The following is a 21,781-nucleotide window of genomic DNA, read 5'->3' as shown; positions in this document are numbered from 1 at the left end:
ACATATAAATTTATATTTTAAATAACTGGTAATGGCTAATGTGAGTACTTTCCAATTTCTTAAAACCATCATATTCCTTCACAGGTAAATTTCCTGATGAGAGTGATGGAGTGAAGGAACTTGTTTTTCTTATATGGGCTATAAATTTAAAAAAAAAAAAGACATTAGTTATCATATAATCTAAGATTTTTAAGATAAGCATAATACACATATCAATTTTACTTATCAAAATTAAAATTTTAAATATTAGAATAAAATAATGACTTTCAAATGTCCATATTTTGGTATATTTTATTCATTCATTCATTCAACACACACTCATGCGGGTTCTAAGATGTATAAGATACATTTTGTGACCAGTTTGTTACAAGAGACCAAGGAAGAAAGGAGGGAAAAATCAAGTAAAGATATACTGCAGAATGGAAGAAGAAAAAATAAAACATATAGAAAGAGAAAATTTTACAGACTGCCAACCTTGATTTTTGTACCTTTACAGCTACATATACAAATACAGAAAAATTCATTCATTCACTCAACCAACACCAAACAACCACTAAAAAGCAGACAGTGCTAGGAACTGGGTATACAATGACAGAAAAAGTAGTACTTGCCTTTAAGTTGCTTAAAATTAAGTTGCATAGCAAAGGAAGCTATCAAAAAATCAAAAGGCTGAATACTAAATGCGAAAATATATTTGCAAATGATATATCTGATAAAGGGTTAATATCCAAAATATACAAAGAACTCATACAACTCAACATCAAAAACAAACAACCTGATTAAAAACTGAGCAGAGTGGGGCTTCCCTGGTGGCGCAGCGGTTGAGAGTCCACCTGCCGATCAGGGGACACGGGTGTTGGCCCGGTCCGAGAAGATCCCACATGCCGCGGAGCGGCTGGGCCCGTGAGCCATGGCCGCTGAGCCTGCGCGTCCGGAGCCTGTGCTCCGCAACGGGAGAGGCCACAACAGTGAGAGACCCGCGTACCGCAAAAAAAAAAAAAAACAAACAAAACAAAAAAACTGAGCAGAGGACCTGAATAGACATTTTTCCAAAAAAGCCATACAGATAGCCAATAGGCACATGAAAAAGTGCTCAGCATCACTAATCATCAGAGAACTGCAAATCAAAACCACAATGAGCTATCACCTCACACCATTAGAATAGTTATTATCAAAAAGACAAGAAATGACAAGTGTTGATGAGGATGCAGAGAAAAAGGATCCTTGTGCTCTAATGTTAGGAATGTAAATTTGTGCAGCCACTATGGAAAACAGTATGGAGGTTCCTCAAAAAATTTAACGATAGAACTACCTTATGATCCAGCAATCCATTCCCTGGTATTTATCCGAAGAAAATGAAAATACTAACTCGAAAAGATATGTGCACCCCCATGTTCATTGCAGCATTATTTACAAGAGCCAAGACACGGAAGCAACCTAAGTGTCTATCCATAGGTGAATGGAGAAGTTTTTTTTATATATATACACATACATACAATGGAATATTATTCAGCCATAAAAAAATGAAATCTTGCCATTTGCAACAATATGGATGACTCTAGAGGGTATTATACTATGTGAAATAAGTCAGACGAATACCATATGATCTCATATATGGAATCTAAAAAACAAGACAAGCGGAACAAAACAAAAACAGACTAATAAATACAGAAAGTAAAAAGGTGGTTGCCAGAGGAGGAGCGTGTGGGGTGGTGGGGTAAAGAAGTGAAGGGGATTAAAGAAGTATATACCTCCATTTATAAAACAAATAAGGCACGGAGATGTAATATACAGCATAAGGAATATGGTTGATAATACTGTAATAACTTTGTATGGGGACAGATGGTTACTAGTCTTATATTGGTGATTACTTCAAAATGCATGTAAATGTCAAATCACTACACAGCATACCCAAAACTAACATAACATTGTGCATCAATTATATTTCAATAATAAAAAACCCTGCCCTAGGGCTTCCTTGGTGGCGCAGTGGTTGAGAGTCCGCCTGCTGATGCAGGGGACACGGGTTTGTGCCCCAGTCCGGGAAGATCCCACATGCCGCAGAGCAGCTGGGCCCGCGAGCCATGGCCGCTGAGCCTGCGCGTCCGGAACCTGTGCTCCACAACAGGAGAGGCCACAGCAGTGAGAGGCCCGTGTACCGCAAAAAAAAAAAAAAAAAAGAAACCCTGCCCATTAGCTCTTCTCAACAACAAAATGTAAATAATTTACAGCATTTACCTACTAAATGTTATTAAATTGAATTACTTCAAAAGCATTATAAATAGAAAACCTGATAAATTTCTGGACTTCTTATAGAACACACTTGCTTAATAATGTGTAAGTATCATTGATATAATGTTGACAAAGTTGGATGGTCCAACAGAAAGTGCATAGGTTTAAAGTTTCACATACATGGGCAAGAAGCCTAGCTCCACCACTTATCTGGCTTTTTGACCATAGGCAAGTCACTTAGCCATGCTGAGCCTTTTTCTTATTAAGCGAAATAAAGATAACAACAATTACCTCCCATGGTTGTTGAAAGGATTAAATAATATATCAAATGTAAAGTAAATAGCACAATGCCAGTTAGAAAAATATGTCCTCAATAACTATTAGCTCTCATTCAAATCCATTTCAAATATAGTGATAACAGAACACCAAAAAGCCTGGAATGCTCACTTTGTTTTACATTTTACTCCTTACTATAAAAATTAATATACTGACCTTCTACTTATTAGTAAAAATTAATGTATTCCGCTTCTAATTCTATAATGATTCTCACTTATCTTTGAGAATTTGATAAAAATGATGAACTTCTTCCTCCCCAAATGCCACATATATACACAGTATTTTGCATCAATTTAGGGACATTAACAGATTCTCTGAAAGCTAGATTAGAAACTATATTCTAGCTGGCTGTTTAAAATAAAATTAATTCAAATTAAATAAAATTAAAAATTCAGTTCTGGGCTTCCCTGGTGGTACAGTGGTTAAGAATCCACCTGCCAATGTAGGGGACATGGGTTCAGGCCCTGGTCCGGGAGGATCCCACATGCCGCAGAGCAACTGAGCCCATGCATCACAACTACTGAGCCTGCGCTCTAGAGCCCGTGAGCCACAACTACTGAAGCCCACGTGCCTAGAGCCTGTGCTCTGCAACAAGAGAAGCCACCACAATGAGAAGCCCGTGCACCGCAATGAAAGAGTAGCCCCCGCTCGCCGCAACTAGAGAAAGACTGCGCGCAGCAAAGAAGACCCAACGCAGCCATAAATAAATAAATAAATAAATAAATAAATTTTTAAAAATTCAGTTCTTCAGTTGTACTGGCCACATTTCAAGTGCTCAATAGCCACATGAGACTAGTGCCTACTGGATAACACAGAAATAGAACATTTCCATCATCCCAGAAACTTCTATCAGAACTGTTCTGGAGTATTAAAATGGTATGATAGGTAAAACTATTTTTCTCTGTGCTTCTGTTTTGTTTTGTTTCGTTTTATAAAATATCTAGGTATCTCTGTTTGAAGCAGATTCCCAAGAGGGTAGAGGCTGAATATTTTGTCTATCACTGAATCTCTAGGGTCCAGCACATAATAAGCATTCAATAGGTATCTAAGAGCTGACATTATAATTTTGTTTTGGTTATATTAATCTAGCAAAAAATTGACTAAATTGGTAAAGACCAGAGCTGAAAGCTGTGAATACGAGCATATAAATAGTTAAAAAAAAATTTTCTAACTAGCAGGTCAATTTATATGTACTGCCAACTGATAAACTCCTGAAGCCAGTGAGGGCTACCTACGCAGACTTTAAATTTTTTTAGCTATACATTTTGGCTAGATAACTTAAGCAAAATTTTAAGCCCTGTCCACAGCCTATTCTATTCAAGAACAGGAAAAATACATATTTATAGCTAATTATTTTTCATTATTCCTATCTGGGTTTTTTCCCTAGATAGAGCAGTTGGGTAACTTATTTTTAAATAGTATGTATATATTAACAGACTGTCATTTTTAACAAAAGAAACATTTTAAAAATTCACCAAAGTTTTATAACTTAAAGATTATGGCATTAAGATTTTAGAAAATCTATTTCTTTTAAACATATCTTGAAATCAAGACAAAATTGCTGCTATATACAGAACAGTAAAAGGTCTAATAATAATTTTGCACTTACACTGACACATTTTTTCTAATGGTATATTCATCCAAATCGTCATCAGAGCTGCTATCAGTTGCATCAGAATCCAGACCCTCTTCAACATGAGACAACAGCCCTGTAGCAGACAGTGCAAATCTTTGGATTTCTGCAGCTGTACACCGTGCAAAGCCATTTTTTGTATCATTCCACAATTTATTCTCTGCAGTCAATAAGTTGATGTCTGGTTTAATTTCAGTGCATTTAGGTAAACTGTTATCCAAAATTGTGGTAGGTTCATGAAAAATCTTCATTTTGGGGAGTTGATGTTCCATAGAAAATTTCATTTGCTGACCACAGTGCTTAACAACATGCTTTGCCAGGAGCATCTGCAAATGTTTCTGAGTTCTTCTAGCTTGGCTAAGTAAAATTTTCTGTTTGCTTACACAATGAAGTAAACGAGCATTCACTTCCTCCTCTTTTTCAGCAGTTGAGGAACTAATAGGCACGTTTGAGTGGTCAGGCCCAATTTTGTTTTGAGCACAGTGCAATAAACCCTTTTTAATCTCAGCGTCACTATCTTTATCCAAAAGTGCATTCTTTTGGTACCACTTACAGTTTTTCAGTTGTCCTTTATCTACATTAGTGTCTTTGGTTATATTTGAATCCAAAATAATTTGTACATCTGTCATGCACTGACTTTTGGTATCTGACAGAGGTTCCTTTTTGATGAACTCTTCAGAATGAGAATGACAGATTTTACTGAGCTGAATGTTGCTACCATTACACAGTATGTTTTTCAGCCTATTGCAGTGGGGTTCCTCTAATTTCTTTTGTTTATAATTCTCACTGTATTTATTTAATGTAGCATTAGAACTCATTAAAAGAACAGTCTGGTAATGTTTTGAAGACTGAGAGGAGCCAAAATGTTTTAAATTCACAAAATTAGTGCTAAGAGTAGGTTCAGGAGTTGGAAATCCCAGCATCTGAGAGAAAGTGTCTCCTTTTAGCTTTTCATCTACCGTTCTTGGACCTTCCATGCATAGCATCTTGTCCGACTCCATGGTACTTGGTAAAGATGAAAAGCAGATACCCTTTGTTGCTGCCTCCCTCAGAGCTGGGGTCATGGCGAATCCTGCAGATAATTACTGCAAACCTAAAATAATGTAAAAATAAATGATCAAACATCAAGAAAAAAGTTTTATACTTTCCCCAAGGGCAACACTTTCAATGTCTCTGATTAAAAAGTGAATGGAACTAAATTCCTCCTCTATTTCCCAACTCCTAACATTATCTTTGCTCTTTGCTAGCTCATAAGGAATTCAATAAGGACTATTCTCCATTCTGACTGTGGGTCTAACACCCAAAACTCAAATGAAAGTTGCACAGTGCCTAGTATTTAAGAGTTAGACAAATATTTGGGAATGCAATTACATCTCAGGATTCCATTTTTTGGACAATGTTTGGTGAGAGTTAAAAGAAAAAAATCCAACCTGGGATTCATACTTGAAAATGTGAGTCAATCCCACACTTTCAGCCAAAAGTATTATTTTTATAAAGTATAATAAATTGCTCAAAACCTTCATTTCTCAACTTAAACTTCACAATCTGAACAGTATTAATAATAACTAAAATATAGGAAATAAGGTAATAAGATATAAGTGAACTGAACTACAAAAAACATATATAATTGGGAATTCCCTGGTGGTCCAATGGTTAGGACTCTGCACTTTAATTGTCAGGGTAAGGGTTCAATCCCTGGTCGGGGAACTAAGATCCCACAAGCCTCACAGCACAGCAAAAAAAAAAAAAAAAAGTATACAATTTCACAGGTGCTAAAAATAATGTGGTAGTAAAAACTAGCCTAACCTGCAATGTGCAAAAATTTTTTTTCTGAAAAATCATCTGCAATCATTATTTTCCTTTTCACAAATGGATAGTCATCAATTATCATTATAGAAGCTCTTACTCCTGCCTGAAAAATAGGGGGGAATGTAACAGATGACACTAAAGATTAATTCCATAATTAAACAAATTTTATTTTATTAAAAAAGTATAAAACCATATATTCTGACTCATAAAAAAGTTAATCTAGTACTATTAAAAATTATGATGAAAAAATTATGAAGATTGAAGAGTTAGTGAAAAAAATTTTCTTCATTAACAATTAAAAGTTTTTGAAGGCACTTTGGAACTATGACACTCCATAATTTTTGTTTCAATGCACATGACAGTTAATAGCCATTTGAATGGCCACACTCCCATACTGTATGTCCCCAGGAGGTAGCTGTAACTCTACACCCTTCATTCTTGTTTAAAAACACAGAACCTAAAGCTGATTCTTTGCAAAGACTAATAAGAATGATCAAAAGGAAAAAAAGGCACAAAAACTTCTATGCAATTAAAATAAAAATCTACACACAGGGTTAAAAGCAAGTGATAGACTAGGAGAAGATAACTGCAACATATATCAATAGACAAAGGATTAGTATCCAGAATATATTAAGAACTCCTAGAAACGGGCAAAGGTTACAACAGTCAGACACTTCAGAGATGATGACATCCAAATGGTCATTAAACATATACTCAACTTTACCAGTAATAAATGAAATGCAGATTAATAATGCAAGAGACCAGTTTTCTAATCAACAAACTGAAAAGAGGGTAAGTCTGAAAATATCACTTACCATGGGAACATGGGTAAATAAGATTTCTCACATCTGTTTCAACTATAAATTGATTCTATAATTTGACAATAATGTGGAAAATGTGTTTGTCACAGGTGCACAAGAGATCAGTGTTTGTATGAGCAAAACACTCTTGCAAAGTAACCTAGACATCTAACAGTGAGAGAATGGATATTAAAACATGATGGAATACTAGAATAGCAGTTTAAAAAAAATGACCTAGATCTATATGTATCAATATGGACAAACCTCAAAAACACAATAAAGTTTAAAAAAAAAGAAATGGTGCAGATTATATATAGTATGGTACCATATAAATAAAACACAAACACAAAACCATACCATACTTATGTACATATACATGTGTGTGTTTATGTGTTTACAAGAATAAAAGACGAACCAGAAAAATACCCACCAAAGTTGTAACAGTAGTTGCATCAGGTAAGTTCCATGAAACAGAACTAAGAGTGGTGTTTTAAGAGGAGCTGAATTTTAACTACAATATTTTATTACTTGGGGGAAAAAGATTAAATGAAATATGAGCAAATGTTAATCGTTGTTAATCCTGTGTGATAAAAATAAATGTTTGCCTTTTTTATATTTTACTGTATAATGTCTCCAAAAAAATGTAGATTTCTGTATAATTTTCTGTCTTAAAATTTATACACTTTTATATAGTGCCTCAAAAATAATAAATCTTATATATAACAGATTTTCATTTATTCTAAATCCAAAACAAATAGGAAAACAAAAATAACCATAATATTGGGTTTTCTTTTTAAAAGTATATTTTGCACTCTACTTTTATGAGAAATAGAAAAATAATTATAAAACAAGCTAGCATTGGGAAATTTTTTTTCAAGACTCAGTCTGTCACTTGATCACTCAATGACCTATAACTTCTAATTTATAAACATCTACAATAGTATTTAAATAACTACATTGCTCTCTGAGAGAAACTGCCCTAATCACAGTTCTCTCTGAGGTAATCATATTCAAAAGATATTATACTCTATCTCCTCCTTACCCACCTTCTCTCTTTCAAAAATTTGAACAGGGTGCTAAGGATATAATCAAAGTGGCTAGCAGCAGGGGCAGAAGGTGAAATAAGAAGAAGCAGTGGAATTCATCTTAGGCCCTGGATAAACTAAAGATAAGGAGAAACTAAAAATAAGAAGCAGAAAAAAGATACATAGATTAAGAGATAAGAAATGGAGTTGGTAGAAAAAAGAGAAAGGAAAGAAATGTAGACATTGACAGTGGCTAAGGAACCTTTATGGTAGAGAACTAGAATAAAACATACACACAAAAACTCTGGTAAGATCTCTAGGGCTTACTTGGTATGATAGGCAGCTTCTAAAGTGATCTTAATAATACCCATCTCCTGGTGTTCATGCCTTTGTGTAATCCTCTCCTGTACAGTGTGGACTGGATTTAGTGATTTGCTTCTAGCAAACAGAATACAGCAGAGATAATGGGATGCCACTTTCAACATTAGGTTACAAAGATACTGTGGCCTCCATCTTGTCACCCCTCTCATTCGGGAGCACCAGCTGCCATGTTGTGAGCTGGGAAGACCCTCACGGCAAAGAACTATTGTCTTCAGCCAACAGACATTAATGACCTAAAGCCGGCCAACTAGCCATGTGAATGATCTGAGAAGCAGATCCTTCCTCAGTCAAGCCTTCAGATGCCTGCAGCTCCAACCAACACTTTGACTGCAGCCTTGTGAGAAACCTTGAGCCAGAGGCACCCAGCTAAGCCATGCCTAAATTCCTGACCCCCAGAAGCTGTGAAATAAATGTTTTAAATTTTGGAGTAATGTATTACATAGCAATAGATAATTAACACACTTGGATATAAAGATTTGGGGATCCTGGACTCTGGAAGGCCCAGCCATATCACAGTTCCTATTCTAGGATTTCCATGAAGTTCTTCTGTATTCTACTCCCGACTCTATCCTTATTAAAAAACCCTAGCCTGAAAGTCTCTCTACTTTGCAACCAAAAGAAACTCAGGAAAATAACTATTTCCTATTATTAAAAAAGGTTAAATTATGTTCATATAGTTTTAGCATAAAACTCAAGTCCATTTACTCCAATTTTTTAAAATACCTAAATATGTAATCACTGTGTATAAACAAGGCTTACTAACTGATCCTTCTAAACTCTACCACTTCTGACTACCTCCATATTAACGTAAACAACTACACTTATTACTAACATTTCTAAGATCTACAACTGCTTGGATTTTTCATTATTTGTTAACTAGTATGTTGTCAAGACGCAAAAGTATCTAACATATAGCAGATACTGAATTAATATTTGTTGAAAAATAAGTGGTTGCCATTATACTTAAAATCCAAAGTTTTTCTTACCATGGCCTACAAAGTTCTACACTATCAAGTCCCTGACTACTTAGCCTCCTGTAACTATCTCTATGGGTTACTGCACTCCATAAACACTAGCCTCTGTGTTATTCTTGAAACACACCAAACAAGTCTTTGCTTCAGGACTTCATATTTGCTGGAACAATTTTCCACAAATAAGATAGCTAGCTCCCTCACTTCATTCATGTTTCTGCTCTACAGTCACTTCCTCAGAGAGTCCTTCCTTGATTAATTATTTAAAATAGCTTTAGCCCCTCACTTCATGATTCTTCATTCCCCTACACTGTTTTATTGTTCCTCGGGGTGCTAATGTCAGAACCTGACTTTATATTACATTCTAGAAAGTAATATAGTCTAAGGGCAGAACTCAATTTTGTTCAATATTCTAATCTGCAGCACTTAAAACAATGTCTAGCACACAATAATTGTCAGATATTTGTTGGCTGAATTAATAAACAGAGAAGAGAGTTATGATTTTTAAATGTATTCCAGAATTTAAGTAGTAACAACACCTATTTCAGTTATTATTTTTAAAATAACTGTTACAAACACAGCAATATATAAAAAGAATAGTAAGTCACAACCAAGTATGCCTTCTTCCATGAACGTAAGACTGGTTCAACATTTAAAAAAAATTAATTATTGAAATTCACCATATCAAAAGACTAAAGAAAAAAAACAAATAAAAAGCATCTGACAAAATCCAGTATCTGTTCATAATTAGAAAAAAAAAAGAACTCAGTAAATTAGGAAAAGGAGGGAAATAGGTTAACCTGAAAAAGAGTATCTACACAGAAGCCTAGAGGCCGCTTCATGGTTAATGATGAAAGACTGAATGCTTACTATAAGACTGGGAATGAGGCAAGGTGCCTGTTCTTATCACTCCTATTTATCATCACATTAGAGGTCCTAGCCAGTGGAACAGAAGAAGAAAAAAGAAACAAAATGCATAGAAATCTGGAAAATAAAAAGTAAAACTGTGTCTATTCATTGATGACATGATTTTCTACATAGAAAATCCCAAGGGATCTATAAAAAAAGCTCCTAGATCTAATGAGTTTACTAGGGTAGCAGACATAATAAGGTCAAGATACAAAAATCATTTATATTTCTAGATACTGGAAATGAAAAAAACAGAAATAGAAATTTTTAAAATAATATTAATTCCAATAGCTTAAAAATATGAAATACTTAGGTATAAATCAAACAAAAAATGTGCAGGAACTACACACTGAAAAAAACAACCACCAATGAAAAACAATCAAGTAAGATCTAAATAAATGGACTGACACATTGTGTTCATGGATTAATTATTCAATATTGTTACAATGTTAATTCTCCTTAAACTGATCTATAGATTCAACACAATCCCAATCAAAATCTTGGCAGAATTTTTGCTAATATCAACAAGCTGATTCATAAATTTGTATGGATAGGGAAAGCAACTACAATAGCCCAAACAAGAAAAAGAACAAAGCTGAAGGACTCATACTACCTACTTACAGTAGTCAAAATAAACATAGATTGGCAAAAGAATGGACAGATAATTAGACAGATAAATAGAGAGCTCTGAAATAGACCCACACATCTATGGTCAATTGATTTTTGGCAAAGATATAATGGCAATTCAATGCAGAAAGACTTAGTTTTTTAAAAAACAAATGATTCTGGAACAATAAGGCATCCATATGCAAAATCCTGAGCCTTAACCCACACCTCATACCTTATACAAAAATAGTCACATGCATCAGAATGGATCATAGACCTAAATGTAAAACTTAAAACCATAAAATGTCTAGAAAAAAATAGGAGATCTTTGTGAAACTGGGTTGGGCAAAGATTTTTTTTTAGCTATGACACAAAAAACATTCATAAGAGAAAAAAATTGATTAACTTGCACTTCCTCAAAATTAAAATAAACATTTAACAACTATTTAAAACATAACAACTGAGGAGCCTTTGACATAAACATACAGAAGATAATATGTCTTGGAATTAGTGGAAATCAGACGTGCAAACTCCTGAAAGTCACTGAATTTACCATTCAGGTTAACTCTGAATAATGGTTTTGACCATTATACAGTTTTAAACTGTAATTATTTTCAATGGTATATTATTTCATTTTTACACGTAATAGACAACTGGTGAGAGGAAGAATGCATAAGGAATACTGATTTGAGAGCATAAAATAATTCTGCAAATTCACCTGAAGATATCTCCATTAGTTCCATAACTAATGATCAAAATTATTTTATAGCATCTAAAAGGTATCTCCAGTATTTCAGAAGCCAACTTAAGACAGTGAGAATAACTAACCACAAGTAAGACCATCTGGTTTTCATTTGGGTATAAATCCATCCATACCACAATGAGTTATAGAGAAGTACTTGTGAATGACAGCTGTAAACCTATTTCATCTTTCAAAAACAAAACAAATAAAAATTTTCCAAAAAATATGGAAATTAACCAGTTGACTTTTTAAAAGCAGAAAATGAAGAAATGGCCAACATTAAGCCATAAATGTAGTTTTGTCTATTTTTGGTAGAAGCTGGATTTTAACCTCCACTTAATATATATTTGATCTAAGATCAAACATTCAACAGTTCAGTTAACACATATTTATTGAGAAGTATGTAAGAGACACTAACCTAGGTACCAGAAAGATTGTAGACAGCATGACAAATAAGGTTTCTATTCTCACAGAGCCTACATTCTAGCTAGCAAATGGTAGATAGAGAATATACAAACAAGAAAACAAAAAGATCAGAAGTAAATAGGGTTCTCACAGTGTTTTTATAAAAATAAACAAAGTAAAGTAATAGAGCATAACTACACTGCAGTAGCAGCTAATTTAGATTTGTAGATGAAGGAAGACTTCTGTGTTGGCGACATCTGCTCTGAGACTTGAAATGACAATAACAAGCTAACCAAGGTTTGGGGTAAGAGCTTTCCAAGGAAAAAAGACAATTAATAGAAATCTGTAAAGCAGGAATAAATTAGGGGTGTTTGTGGAACAAAAATTACAAACTTGTCTAGACATAATGAGCCAGAGAGAGAAAGGAGCTCAGGATCAAGCCAGGGGGTTCACTCACATTTATCTGAACAAAGGAAGAGGTGTTACAAAGGAGGAAGAGCCCTAAGAGGAGACTTAGAAAGTCCAGTTAGTGGGACTTCCCTGGCAGTCCAGTGGTTAAGACTCTGAGCTCCCAATGCAGGGGGCACAGGTTTGATCCCTGGTCAGGGAAATAAGATCCTGCATGCTGCACGGTGTGGCCAAAAAGTAAATAATTTTTTTAAATGCACACTCCCATTCATTAAAACGTTAAAAAAAAACCCAACCCCCCCCCCCAAAAAAAAGGAAAAGAAAGAAAGAAAAAAGGAAGTCCAGTTAGTGAGAGAAAAGGAAATTCCAGAGTGTAGGTAATTGAGATTCCAAAGTGTTCAAAAGTATGTTAAAAAGACATGGGCAGCTCTATCAAATGCCATAGTGAGGTCAAATAAAATGAAGATAAAGAAGTGACAGATGATATATTACTTTCTAAGAAATCTGTTGAAGAGTCTTGCTTTTTCTTAAAAGTAAAGAAATACCCCACTCCTGCTTTTACTAGCCTTCCATGTGGGGGAAGGGAAATACCTAACCCCAGCCCCATGTAGCCATCCTATCCCACCTAAGAGGTGGAAAAATCTGTGAAGCATTTGTGAAGTTGGGGCACAGCTTCCCTAAAAGACAGACTTAATCACCAGACTATAGAATGCTTCCTCTATACCTCACATCTTACTAAAGACCTATTTACTAAAGTTCCTTTTACTAGGTATATCATGTCCCCTCTTTCAAAAGGAAATTACAAGGCACACTAAAAGACAAAAAACAGTTTGAAGAGACAGAGCAAGCATCAGAACCAGATTCAGATATGAGAGGAATGTTGGAATTATCAGACTGTGACTTTAAAAGAACTTAAACAAATTATGATTTTCTAAGGGCTCTAATGGAAAAAGTAGACAACATGCAATAACAGACGCATAATGTAAGCAAAGATATGGAAATAGATGGGAATTCTAAGAAAGAATCAAGAAGAAATGCTGGAGACCAATAACACCATAACTGAAATGAGAATGCCTTTGATAGGCTCATTAGTAGACTGGACATGGCTGAGAAAAGAATCTCTGAGCTTGAGGATATGTCAATAGAAACTTCCAAAATGAAAAGCAAAGAGGAAAGAGACTGAAAAAAAAAAAAAAAAAAAAGGAACAGAATATCCAAGAATTGTGGGTCAACTACAAAAGGTGTTAACATATAGGTAATGCAAATACTGAAGGTGAAGAGAGAAGAAATATTTGAAGAAATAATGATTGAGAATTCCTTCAAATTAATGTCAGACATCAAGCCACAGATCCAGGAAATGCAGAGAACACAAAGCAAGATAAATGCCAAATGAAATAGCACATGTCATTCAATAAATTAAGTACTGTATTAAAATTATATTACGTGAAATTATATATAATAGCCAATAGTATGCTTAGAACAAATAATAGTTCATTAAATTTTTTTCTACTAAAAATTATTTATCATACATTTTTCCCATTAGAATGAAAGCTGCATGAAGGCAGGATCTGAATGTTTTCATTCATTGCTGTATCCTAAAATACTGTTGGGCACATAGTAGGCCCTTAATAAATATTTCCTCAATAAATACCATCCAAAATAATAAAATCATTTAAAAATTTCAAGGAAAAGGATTCATATTTTATTGTGAAAGGAGTCTTAAGGCTAGGAAATATTAGTATAGAACATTGCTGTCCAATAGAAATATGAGGTGAGCTAAATATGTAATTTTAAATTTGCTACTAGACATATTTTAAAAAGTAAAAAGAAACATATGAAATTTGAATTTCATTGTACCCATTATATAGAAAATATGACTCCAATAAAAATATTGGATAAAAATATCTTTATGAGATATGTTTATTTTATGTGTGCTAAAGTCTCAAAATACAGCGTTTATGGGCTTCCCTGGTGGCACAGTGGTTGAGAGTCCGCCTGCCGATGCAGGGGACACAGGTTCGTGCCCCGGTCCGGGAAGATCCCACATGCCGCGGAGCGGCTGGGCCCATAAGCCATGGCCACTGAGCCTGCGCGTCCGGAGCCTGTGCTCCGCAATGGGAGAGGCCACAATAGTGAGAGGCCCACGTACCGCAAAAAAAAAATAATAATAAATAAATAAATAAAGTGTTTATTCTACATTTAGCACAGTCAATTTGGACTAGTTGCATTTCAAGTGCTCAATAGTCATATGTGGTTAAGGATTACTGTATTGGACAGTATAAAGTATACTGTACCCCTAAAGTAAACAGGAATCAACCATTAACTAAAATATTTCAGTCCCAAAGTTCTTAGCCAAATACTGTTTAGTATTTTTAGACACCTATGCTTAGGTTATACAAAAAGAATGTGAAAAAAGCAAATCCTCAAACAGTTTTCTAAGCATCTTGTTCTTCTTATGAATATTCAGTTTCCAATTATTCTGGTTTCTAATTATTCGGTTTCTAATTATGCACATATTGGGTCGAAAAAAAGTGTTTAGATCTTACCTAAATCTAAGAAATTTCTTTCTAGCTGCTAAAACACTGTATTCTATTTACTCTCGGCACCACTATCATCTTTCCCAAGATACTCAAGGAAAATAGGTCCTTTCTGTAAAAAGAATTTAGTCAGTCCATGATATAGGACTTTAAAGAAACTGGAAAGAATAAAACTGAGAAAAAAACAACTAAACTTCCTTAACCACAACATACAGAAACTAAAATAGTAAGCTAACAGGATTTAAGAAGCAAAACTGCAAGAAATCATATCACCCTTTCAAAGAAAGCAACCAGACAGATTATTCTGATTATCTGTTAAGAGGCAATAGTTCTAGATAATCCAAAAATCAATTATATTTCCTGGGCACGAACTTCACTTTCATGTTGTACAACAGAGTTTTCAACCTGCATTCCAATTTAAGTAAAAATAAATTAATAATTCCTTAGCACATCCACAGCCCAGAAATTTTAGGGGTGGCCAAAAAAAAAGAAAACCAAAAAAAAAAACCACCACCAAAACCCAAAACCAATCCATTGTAAAACTATTACAGATAATCCACCAAGTAAACAACCCTATAGCAAAATTCCAGATTTCAATATATATACATTTTCTTAGAAGTATCTTAAAACACTACCAACCAGAGAGAAAATTTCAGTAACACAAGCCAAAGTTTATTCATTTAAATTACAAACATTTAAAAACTACAAAGAATCAAAACAGTTTTTTTCTTTTTGGCTATATTAAATTTCATTATTATAAATAAAAATCAAATTCAGAAAAATGGGGGAATTGTAAAGTCAAGTCTATACTACAAATTCTAATTTGGGGTCTACAATTTAATCCAAACAACATTCATTGTGAATTAAGGAAGAAATTAGTTGCTCTGATATTACCTTACTAAAAATAAGGAGCCTTGCCCTGTTGTCTCCAAAATGCTTCCATTAGTGACTTAATCTTTAAGGTTTATAAATCATATGTATTTATGAATTTAGCATTAATTAAATGCAATCTGGTCCCTTGGACATCATGAGATATAGTAAATACCATCATGTCATCCCTCAAAAGCTGCATGTACAGTGAGGTAATTATAACAATAATTATTGGATTGATCCCAACACTAGTAACCAGGTCTTTACAATTACTATTCAGGTCACATATACCAAATAATTTTTGGCATATGGTCTAAAGAAAATCAAAAGTTAGCTAATCTAGTCTATCCTCAGAGCTGAAACTAAGAATCTAGACAATTATAAATAAGAACCACTCTTCCTCCTGAGAATGAACATTAAAAATTAAAAACCAAATCTGATTTTCCATCCCCTAAAATACTACTTCAGATTTGACTATGACTTACATTCTAGCACACACATGTATATTGCATATAGTCCATGGGGAATATCAAATCAATATCTACCCTCTGAACATTAAATTTACTCTTTCAATTGAAATCTGGATAATCCCAATTCTCTTCAATGCGGTAACATAAACTAGGAATAAAAGTATCATAAAGAAGGCAGATTCATCCTTAAGTTAAAAGAAAGTGAAAAGACTACCAACAGCATTTTGAGAGAGGGGAGAACGCTGAAGCAGAGATAAATATTAAATTATTTCTGCACTTACAACTTTAATGTGTTTCAGATAACTGATCCATTATAAAAAAAGAGAAGGAGCAGGAAAAAAATTCTTTTAGCAAAATTTGAGCAGCTCTTCCAAACATTACTGAAATATAAGGGGACTAAAAGTTTCTAATTTGTAACTCATAAAGTTAAATTAAGTCAATTAAGTCAATAAAAGTAATGAGAAAGAGTTTACACTGGTATAATTTTATTCCTCAAAAATATAGGAATTACTGGAAGATACTAAATACACTGTTGTGTTTTCAAGATCTCTTTATGCCACAAATGGGCATTCTCAATTTACAGCAGAAAACACTGTAGTAATTGGCATGACCAAGGTACAGTTAGCTCAGTACTTTCTATTTCAATAATGTTTATAGCTAGAACTCCTTCCACTTTGAAAACTATGCCTAAAAAGGAATTCTCTTTGAAGACTAAAGGAATTTAATTAAAGATAAAGCCACTTGGGTGGCCACATAACACATCAAACAGATCATACTTCAAACTTCAAGCAGAATTATTACTATTCAGTTATAAATGCATGACTCATAGGAATATAAATGAGTCACTTTTTTCTGTGTACATCAACTTAGATCCAGAAATTTACGTTTAGATTTAGCACTATCACATTTGCTCGTTATATACATTTTGGCTCCAACTTAATTTCACGTGGTTAAACACTGATTAATGATCTACTACCAAGAAAAAAAAGTTTTTTAATTACTTTAAACAACATGCTTGAAGATTCTTGATCTTATAGGATTAGAAATAAACAATTAAAAATTCATTAGAGATATTAACAAAGCCTTAATATTACAAAAGATTGCATTTTCTCCCAATTCTGCAAGAGAACCGTCACATCCATATAGAAATAAAATGTTCCTGAAAACGTAAAAATATTACCAAGTATTAAAAACTTTCATTATGAATCGTTTTCAGATTTTCATTACAGACTGTCTACAGGCAAGTACGATATTACCGTTTTTATTAACACTTGCTGGTTTATTTATCCCACACAGAGTAACAAAAGTCTCAGTTCAGTGCAATCTCTTCAGAACATTTAAAAGGGAAAAAAAGGTAAATTTTTTGGAAATGAATACACCTTCCTTGCCTTTCTAAATCAAACATACTGAAAGTAATGTAGGATTGTATTGATGACTGAGTGTCATCATTATGTACAGTATTCCATTATAGTCCTGTGATATAGTAAGGACTTTAACGATAGAGGTATAATAGACAATATGCCCAAAGTCAGTAAACGGGTTGCTAATTTCCTATTAGCTGACACTGCAGGTGCAAGCAGTCTCATTCTTTGCTGTTTATAACTTGAGGAACCCAATCAGTAAACAATCTTCTAAACCTGACAGAGACAGCTTTCGGCCTCCTTCAACTATTAATACAGCACAGACAAATGTAAAAGGACAGGAAGAGTGATAAATACCTGAACAAGTAAAAATTACATATGACGAGTAAGGTTAAAGGCAGTAAAAGATGTTAAAGGTAATTAATAGTTGTGCTATCAAGAACAATCTGAATAATGAAACAAACTAACTTTAGACAGTAGGCTTTTTTTCCTTCAAACACAGAAAAGGCTACAAGTGAATATGGAACAATTAAAGTGAAATTTGTAAGTGAATTCCACACAAGGTAGACTATTTCCTTTATTCACTCATCCAAGTTATTATGATAAATGGCATCAAAACTGGATGGAGTTCTTGGATAATGCAGCAGTTGGACAATGGGAAGTCACGAGAAGACAACTGTGCTAAGATCAGTGAGGCCCCACCTGAACGGAGAAGTACTCAAAGTAATGAATCAAACAATAATAGTATACTGCCAACAATGTACTCCTAAATTGAGTAAGACAAAAAAGCAAGATATAATTTCCTGACCTTTCAGAGGTCAAAAAGATAAATATTAATAGTCAAGTTGCAAGTATTTATTGAGCACCCACTATGTGATTTGCAGCACATCAAATATGAAACATATTTATCTTCCTCAAGCAGCTTCTAAGACAATAAAACACATGTATCATACACACATGAAAAAAAAATTTTATGCTAACGAAAGCAAGGTTTTTTTGTCTTATTGCTAATCCCAGATGATGAATAAAGATGTAATGTGAGGCATGCTCATACATTAGATGAGTGTTAAACAATATAATACTCTGGGAGGTAATTTGGCGATGTTGCAAGAGCCTTAAAACACAAACACACACACACACCCCACCCCCACTCCCCCAGTAATTCCTCTTTTACAAATCTAGGGGAAAATTTTCCAAAGATTTATGTAAAAGGCTATTTTCTGTAGTGAAATTTACATCAGCAAAACATTAGAAACAACTCAAACATCTACCAACAGGAAAAATTTTAAATATGAAAGTTACATGATATAACATCGAGTTGCCAAAAATAATTTTTTCAATGACTAAGGACATGGGACTGTTTATGAGGTAAAGTTAAAATGATATCACTTTTAGGAAAAATACACAAATACGCATAGGAAAATAGTTAAAAATACAAATTATTTGTGTTTTTCTTATTTGCACCCATCTTCATTTTCCAATTTATAAGATTTAAAAATAATAATTATTATTTGAAAAGGCATATATCACACACACACAGTAAATGTAAAAAAAAAAAAAATCAGTGACAAAATCGGCCTAGATTAAGAAAAATTTCATGTAAAAAATTAACCCAGAAGGGCCGGGTAAGAGAAGTAACGATAATCTATCTAGATTAAAACTATGAGGAAATGGTAGCAAACTTGACATTGATCTGATTAAGAAAGTGGAAAATGACAGAGAATCAAACATAATAGTTACAACAGATTTTGAAGATATTCAAATATATCCTATTTCATGATTCATTCATCGTTTATATTCTTCCAGCATGCTGGCTTAAAAAAACAACTGACTTTTGTTATAAAACCGTATTACCTGTCAATTTCTGTATTTGTAGTGCTGGTAAAGATTATAAATCACTTTTACTAACACAAAACATGTGATTCTCATAACAACCTCTTAAGGCAAGGACAGCATTATGAAACTATTTACAAGAGGAAACAGATTGAGATCGGAGAGGTTGTAACCTGCCCAAGAGAACAGCTAGTGAAAATTGGAAACAGCCGAGACCACTCACTGCAAAGCCTTTCTCAAGCAATCCGCATTCCAGAACACCAGGTTTTTCGCTAATGTTTAATTATTTTTTGAGCCACTTTTTCCTAGTCTAAAACACTGTCGGTTTTGCCTGCAGTACTGGTAAATATCTCACTTAGCTTTTATTGCTGATAAACCTGCCCCATCTGGTCGAAATTTAAAATAACATCCTACCGACCCAAACTCAGCACGAAGTTAAGCAAACTGGTTAAGGAAAGACGAAGAAAGTAATCCTCTTAAATCTCCCCAGCTGACTAAAGTTTAGGTTATCAAAAAGTAACGTGCTCCCCACAGTTCAAAAAGAAAGAAAGAAAAAAAAATCAATCCCCGCAGACCGCTGATCCGAGGGGAAGGGACAAGTGGGTCCTGCCCGGAGCAGAGCGGGCAGCGAACGAACCAAATACTAATTCTCTCGGAGTAAGAAAACATTACAAGATCCAGCCAGTGCCTTCCCTCTCGGCTGGAAAGCTAGCCTCTTCCTTTCCAGTAGTTTCTTTAATAACCAGAACATAGTCTTGTATTTCTTGCTACCAAACACCACGTATCCTCAAATTTTCCGGCAACATCAATCCCTTCGGCACGCAGAGAAACGGCACAAACGTGGCAACACCATTCCTCAACAATTCTCTAGAGTCTCCTCCATCCCACGTAATTCTAAAGGCCAAATCAACGTCTGCCTGAAATAAAGTGAAGATAATTAACTAAAACAAAGGTCCCATCTAACGCAAACAACCCCGCCTCAAAGCCTCCCCAAAACAGCCGACACCACAACCACAGCCAGCAAGGCGCGGCCAGCGAGGCAAGGGGCGGGCCCAAAAGACCACGTGTCCTGCCCTCTGCGCACGCGCCAGCCAAAACAAAAGGGAGGCTTGCCAAGCCCATCCCCTGCCCCACGTGACCGCGCTTAGATCCGCCCCCGCCCCTCCCTCCACCACGTCCCTCCCCTCGGCTTCTGCCAAAGCTGTTAGGTTTAGCCGTTTAAATTTGGCTGCGGTCCGACCCCTGCTGTAGAGCGCAATCCGGTGCCGGGACGTAGAATCCAACAGCTCAGAGGATTCGGGGTGAGAGAAAGGGCTGCCGACCGGTCGCCTGGCCCGCAAGTCCACCCAGCGGTCTCCTTCGCTCTCCCCTCCCGCGCTGCCGCAGTCCCCGGCTGAGGAGACCCACCCCGCTCAGCCCGCCGCTAAGACGCCGGCCACTCGCCTGCTGGGGCGCCCTGGCTCCCCTCCGCCGCCGCACCTTCGGTCCGGCTGTGGTGGGGTTTGCTGAGGTGATCTCTAGCTGCCCGCCCGCCTCCCCCAACCCGGGGCGCCGCTGACTCGTATCCAGAGCGCGTCCCGCTCCCGCCCCGGCCGCCGCCGCCGCCGCGGTTTAACAGTCCGCCAGCTGCCCGCAGCTCCGGGCGGCTCGGGGGACGGAACCCTGCCGTGATGGAGGGACAGTGGGCGGGCCGCGGCGCCGGCCAATGGCAGCGGGGGAGGGGCAGCGCCATGCAAATGAGCTAGGGTGGCGGGGAAACCCCGGCAGGGGGCGGGGCCCGCAGAAGCGGCATTGAGCGTTCTGGAAGCGGCTGGAGGTCGGCGCCTGAACGCTGCTGCTTAGGGGCGGGCGGGTTCCGCGCTGCTCCTGCTTCCTCCTTCTGCGGTCCCTGTGCCAGCGGGGAAAAACACACACACCCGGGCGACTTCCCGCCCCTGCTTTGCTATTTCTGTACCACCCTGACAGCAAAAACAAAGCGAGAGGAAAGTCAGGTTGCCTTACGCTCTGCCGCCCGCGCCGGCTCCTTGGCGGCCAGACCATCCCGCCCCGCCGCCGGAGGGGCAAGTTTTAACAAAGCTCTGTCGCTGTTGCCAAGTCTCTACGTGTCTGTGCGTTTGCATTTCTTTGGGCTCTGCGCTCAAATCCAAAGTCGTAATTCTGTACCACCCCCGAGGGGCCCTGAAAGAGGATGGCAAATCTGCCTTGGATCTAGCTGAGTCGTTTTATAGGAAAAAAAAAAAATCAGTAAGGGTCAGCTCAAACATTTAAAAAATCTGTATAAAGCTGCTTTGAGTGGCGTTGGAGTTAACTCCGTTCTGCAGTAGCGCAGTCAAATAAATTGATGGAGTTTTACGCGGAGATAGTTGGCCAGGGACACAGAAAAACATCGCTGGGAGTTTTGCACCTGGCCCAGCACTCCGCTCACCACGAAACTACACCTAGGCATTTACCCA

General features: G+C 36.2%; 1 protein-coding gene across 10 annotated transcripts in view; it reads right to left on the bottom strand.

The window, feature by feature from the left end:
- KANSL1L (KAT8 regulatory NSL complex subunit 1 like) overlaps positions 1-21,351 on the bottom strand; it is a 145,743-nt gene extending 124,392 nt beyond the window's left edge. For 2 of the 10 annotated variants that reach the window (XM_067740728.1, XM_067740729.1), the window contains exons 1-2: positions 20,772-20,981; positions 4,178-5,294 (exon numbers count right to left, since the gene is read on the bottom strand). In XM_067740728.1, the coding sequence (XP_067596829.1) occupies positions 4,178-5,265 (1,088 nt within the window). In that variant the 5' untranslated portion in view covers positions 5,266-5,294; positions 20,772-20,981. The other 8 variants (XM_067740722.1, XM_067740726.1, XM_067740725.1 and 5 more) reach the window with 8 other exon arrangements.
- Positions 21,352-21,781: the final 430 nt, after the last annotated feature.

The sequence above is a fragment of the Pseudorca crassidens genome, chromosome 6 (genome assembly GCF_039906515.1).
Source record: "Pseudorca crassidens isolate mPseCra1 chromosome 6, mPseCra1.hap1, whole genome shotgun sequence".
In the NCBI taxonomy this organism is placed as follows: domain Eukaryota; kingdom Metazoa; phylum Chordata; class Mammalia; order Artiodactyla; family Delphinidae; genus Pseudorca; species Pseudorca crassidens.
Note: the sequence above shows the minus strand (reverse complement) of the source record. Positions and strands in the feature narration are given on the sequence as shown.